Source organism: Mus caroli, unplaced genomic scaffold (assembly GCF_978045245.1).
Source record: "Mus caroli unplaced genomic scaffold, Mus_caroli_1 scaffold_13, whole genome shotgun sequence".
NCBI lineage: Eukaryota > Metazoa > Chordata > Mammalia > Rodentia > Muridae > Mus > Mus caroli.
The window spans coordinates 841,377-845,734 of record NW_028227268.1 but is presented as its reverse complement, the minus strand read 5'-3'; the positions used below and the strand labels follow the sequence as shown (position 1 = coordinate 845,734).

General features: G+C 51.1%; 1 protein-coding gene across 1 annotated transcript; it reads left to right on the top strand.

Moving 5' to 3' along the window:
* The first annotated feature begins 640 nt into the window (after positions 1–640).
* On the top strand, positions 641–1,798 carry Uts2r (urotensin 2 receptor). Its single transcript, XM_021178453.2, has one exon. It carries the CDS (start codon positions 641–643, stop codon positions 1,796–1,798), a length of 1,158 nt encoding a protein of 385 aa, XP_021034112.1.
* Positions 1,799–4,358: the final 2,560 nt, after the last annotated feature.

Here is a 4,358-nt window from a genome sequence, read left to right as displayed (position 1 = left end):
GGCATGGCACATACTGTTTTCTTCTACCTGCTTTTGATCGACTGCCCTCCACCACTGAGTACGGAACGTGAGGCAGGGGTGCAGGCCCATTTCCTTCAAAAAAACAAATGGAAATCCAAAGGCCTTTCTTTTACCTATTTTTCTATCTGAACCTTTAAGCCCAGTCTAGCTGTTGCTTTTGTGATTGGAAGAAATCATTTTTTTTAAGCATATGCGTAACATAAAATGGGAAATGGGGCTCTATCTGAGGTTGTGAAGCCAGACCTTAGTGTCCTTATCTTTGCCTACTCTGACCTACACCTCACTGTGGCCAACTTTTTAGAAGAAGCTTTTGGGTGTGACTTGCAGTTCTGCTGGAGGAGTGTCCTGGGGACAGCGGGTCCTAATGGCTCTAGGGTCCTCGCGGGGAGTTGACACAAAAGGGCTTCTTTGGAAGGTTCCAACAGGAGACAGGACTTGGTGAGCCTTTGTCTCTCTGCAGAGGGTCAGTGACTGTGTCCATCACAGAGGCTGTTAGGGCATGGAAGTAGGTTGCGGCTTTGAATCTCTGACACTGATCTTCTCCCACAGGACAAGTTTCCCAAGGGCTCTCCTCACCGAGCAGTGGTGCTTCCACCAGAAGCCCAGGGTGAGGACAGAGATGGCGCTGAGCCTGGAGTCTACAAGCTTCCCCATGCTGGCCGTGTCCGGAACCACTGTGTCTGAGCTTCCTGGTGGCTTTAATGTGTCCCTCAACAGTTCCTGGACTGGCCCAACAGATCCCAGCTCCCTGCGAGACCTTGTGGCCACGGGTGTCATTGGGGCAGTGCTCTCAGCCATGGGTGTGGTAGGTGTGGTGGGCAATGTGTACACTCTGGTGGTCATGTGCCGATTTCTGCGTGCCTCGGCCTCCATGTACGTCTATGTGGTCAACCTGGCCCTGGCTGACCTGCTGTATCTGCTGAGCATTCCCTTCATCGTAGCCACCTACGTCACTAAGGACTGGCACTTCGGGGATGTGGGCTGCCGAGTTCTCTTTAGCCTGGACTTCCTGACAATGCATGCCAGCATCTTCACCCTGACCGTAATGAGCAGTGAACGCTATGCAGCGGTACTGAGGCCCCTGGACACGGTCCAGCGCTCCAAGGGTTACCGTAAGCTGTTGGCGCTGGGCACCTGGTTGCTGGCACTGCTGCTGACCTTACCCATGATGCTTGCCATCCGGCTGGTCCGTAGGGGCTCTAAGAGCCTCTGCCTGCCGGCCTGGGGCCCTCGTGCCCACCGTACCTACCTGACGCTGCTCTTTGGGACCAGCATTGTGGGGCCTGGCCTGATCATTGGGCTGCTCTATATCCGTCTGGCCAGGGCCTACTGGCTATCCCAGCAAGCTTCCTTCAAGCAGACACGGCGGCTGCCCAACCCCAGGGTTCTCTACCTCATCCTTGGTATCGTTCTTCTCTTCTGGGCCTGCTTTCTGCCCTTCTGGCTATGGCAGCTGCTGGCCCAGTACCACCAGGCCATGCCACTGACGCCCGAGACTGCACGCATCATCAACTACCTGACTGCCTGCCTCACTTACGGCAACAGCTGCATCAATCCCTTCCTCTACACTCTGCTCACCAAGAACTACCGTGAGTACCTGCGTGGCCGCCAGCGGTCACTGGGTAGCAGTTGCCGTGGCCCAGGGAGTGCTGGCAGCTTCCTGTCCAGCCGTGTCCACCTCCAGCAGGACTCCGGCCGCTCGCTGTCCTCCAACAGCCAACAGGCCACAGAGACCCTCATGCTGTCTCCAGTTCCCCCTAATGGGGCCTTTGTGTGAGAGTGCTCTGTGTGACCCTGCGGGTAGGAAAGGACCCAAGCCTTTGGCAGGCCACTCAGGAACCCATTCCCAGAACCCCCTACTCAAACCTAACTCGCTTGTCTGTCTTCTTCTGGAAAGTTCCCTCTTCTCTGTTGTTCTCATCAGCTCTATCAGCACCTTTCCTGTGATGACAATACATTCCTGCTTCAAACCAGACTCAGAGGGGCTTCAGAAGCTGTGGCCCAGACCCTTTTCTGAAGACCCTGGTGTGCTGAGTCATGTAAGGCCTAATTACCCAGAGCAGCTAGTACCAGGCTGTAACCTGATCTTTGATGTAAGCCCTTCCAGCCTGAGGACCCTCCCCCATTGGTTGGTAAGGGACCTGCAGGCATCTCTACCCTCTCTCTCCCCATCCATCCCATGGTAGCTTCTTGCTCCCATATGCACATGGAACAATAAACCCTGTTCTCTGAAGTGTGTCCTGCCTCAGTGTTGGGGGTGGAAGTTGGGGTGGGATGGGGGGTCCTGGACTCAGGGATCCCCCAACATGAGGCACCTGAGTGCTTGGTGAGGTTTCCAAGCCTTTGCCTTCATGGAAGCCCTCCCCTGTGCTTAGAGTGGGAAGAAGGGTGGGTAGCTGAGAGATATGAGAGACTGGGATAGGGTGGGGTGACTGGGAGACGCCGCCCAGCTAGCACTGAAGCTCAAGTACGGGAAGGAGACCCCACAGGCTGCAGTTCTCATAGGAGGCAGCACAACCCGCATGTGGCTCATGTTGATAGCAATGAGGTCTGGGCTTCACTGCTCCTGGATAAACTGCTTCCTTCCTAAGTACCATCCTCTGAACACCTTTTGTCTGGCTCAGCATTTCTCCTACATGGGCAGAAGACAGCTGCGCACCCTTTTCAGGTTGACCATCAGAGGCTGGGACAGCACCTTGGTCTCTTGGTAGTACTCTTGTTGAACGTCAGGTATACTGTGGTGGCAGGACACGGAGGGCGGGTCTCTGCAGTGATAAAGTGTTTCAGAAGTAGATTCTAGGGTCTGACCACAGTGCTTTGTGAGTTTTTATTTTGCTATTTTAAAATGAGGGAAGGGGCTGGAGAGATGGCTCAGTGGTTAAGAGCACTGACTGCTCTTTCAGAGGTCCTGAGTTCAATTCCCAGCAACTACATGGTGGCTTACAACCATCTGTAATGGGATCTGATGCTCTTTTCTGGTGTGTCTGACAGCTACAGTGTGCTCATATACATATAATAAATAATTCTTTAAAAAATAATATTAAAAGTAAAAAATGAGGGATATACATGGGATACAAGAACACACACACATACACACACACACACACATTTGAAAGGACTCAGTCTGTGATCCCAGGAGTTCGGGAGGCTTGAGGTCAGCCTTTTCTATCTATCTAAGACTTTGCTTCTAAATTAAATTTAAAAAAAAAGTTTTTGATACAGGGTCTCACTATGAAGCCTTGGCTGACATATAGACAAGGCTGGCCTTGAACCCACAGAGATCTACCTGCTTCTATATTCAGAGTGCTGGGATTAAAGGCATGTACTACAATGCCCAACTCTAAATAAACAAAAATGTAAAGAGCTGGGAATACAGCTCAGTGTCAGAGCACTTGCTTAGCATGGATGTGAGAGCCCTAGGTTTTACCACTAGCTCTGCAAGACAAAACAAAACCAGCAAGAGACAAGTAAATTCACTGGAGGAGTATGTGGGTAGTGGTGCGGAATATCCTTTTTTTTTTTTTTTTTTGGACTCAAATACTGTGTGATCTTTATTCCATAACAATCTTAGACTCCAACACAAATTTCATCTTTACATAGGATGGTAATGTACAAAGTAAAGTGATTTTTGTAAACTCGGATTAAAACACTGATTTTTAACCCCAGCCCAGCCCCACTTGAATGAAGGAGACAAGTTTGAGGGCTGGGCAATCGAGGAGAGAAGTCCTCCACTGTCCTTGCTGGCTCCCCAACAGGATCCCACAGTCAGCTGGTATACTAAGACTTTCCAAGGGAACCTCCCATTGCCCGGGAACAGAAAACTACCAACAAGGAAGAACAGGTGGGACACTGTCCTTTCTGGGTGTGTTCACAGGGTACCAAATACAATTGATAGTTTAAGTCTAAAGACCTTTCGAGTTCAACAGGTCCTGAGTGTTCCTATCACACAGTAGACCCACATAGCCAGGGATGGGATTCAGGACAGCAAAAGCACTCTACAGGGCAAGTTGCCCTGTATGTATGCACGTGTGTTGACAGGGTAAGTGGGGGGGGGGGGAGGGAGGCACATAGCCAAGTTACTGTGGGAATATAGGCCACCATTTGGTCCAAGATAGCAAAATCTTCCCAGGAAGACAATGCCAACAGCTTTCCCAAGTGTCCTGTGAGAATCCTGGGCAAGAAGCCTCCCCTTCCCCCAATTCCAGCCAAGCAAAGTTCATTGGGAAAACGTCAGGCGCAGGCCAAAGGGCAGCTCAAAATAGTACGTTTGACAAAAGGAGCTATCTTGAAGCTAGACACATAGAGGACTTGGAATGGCCCAAGAACTCAGCAGCAGC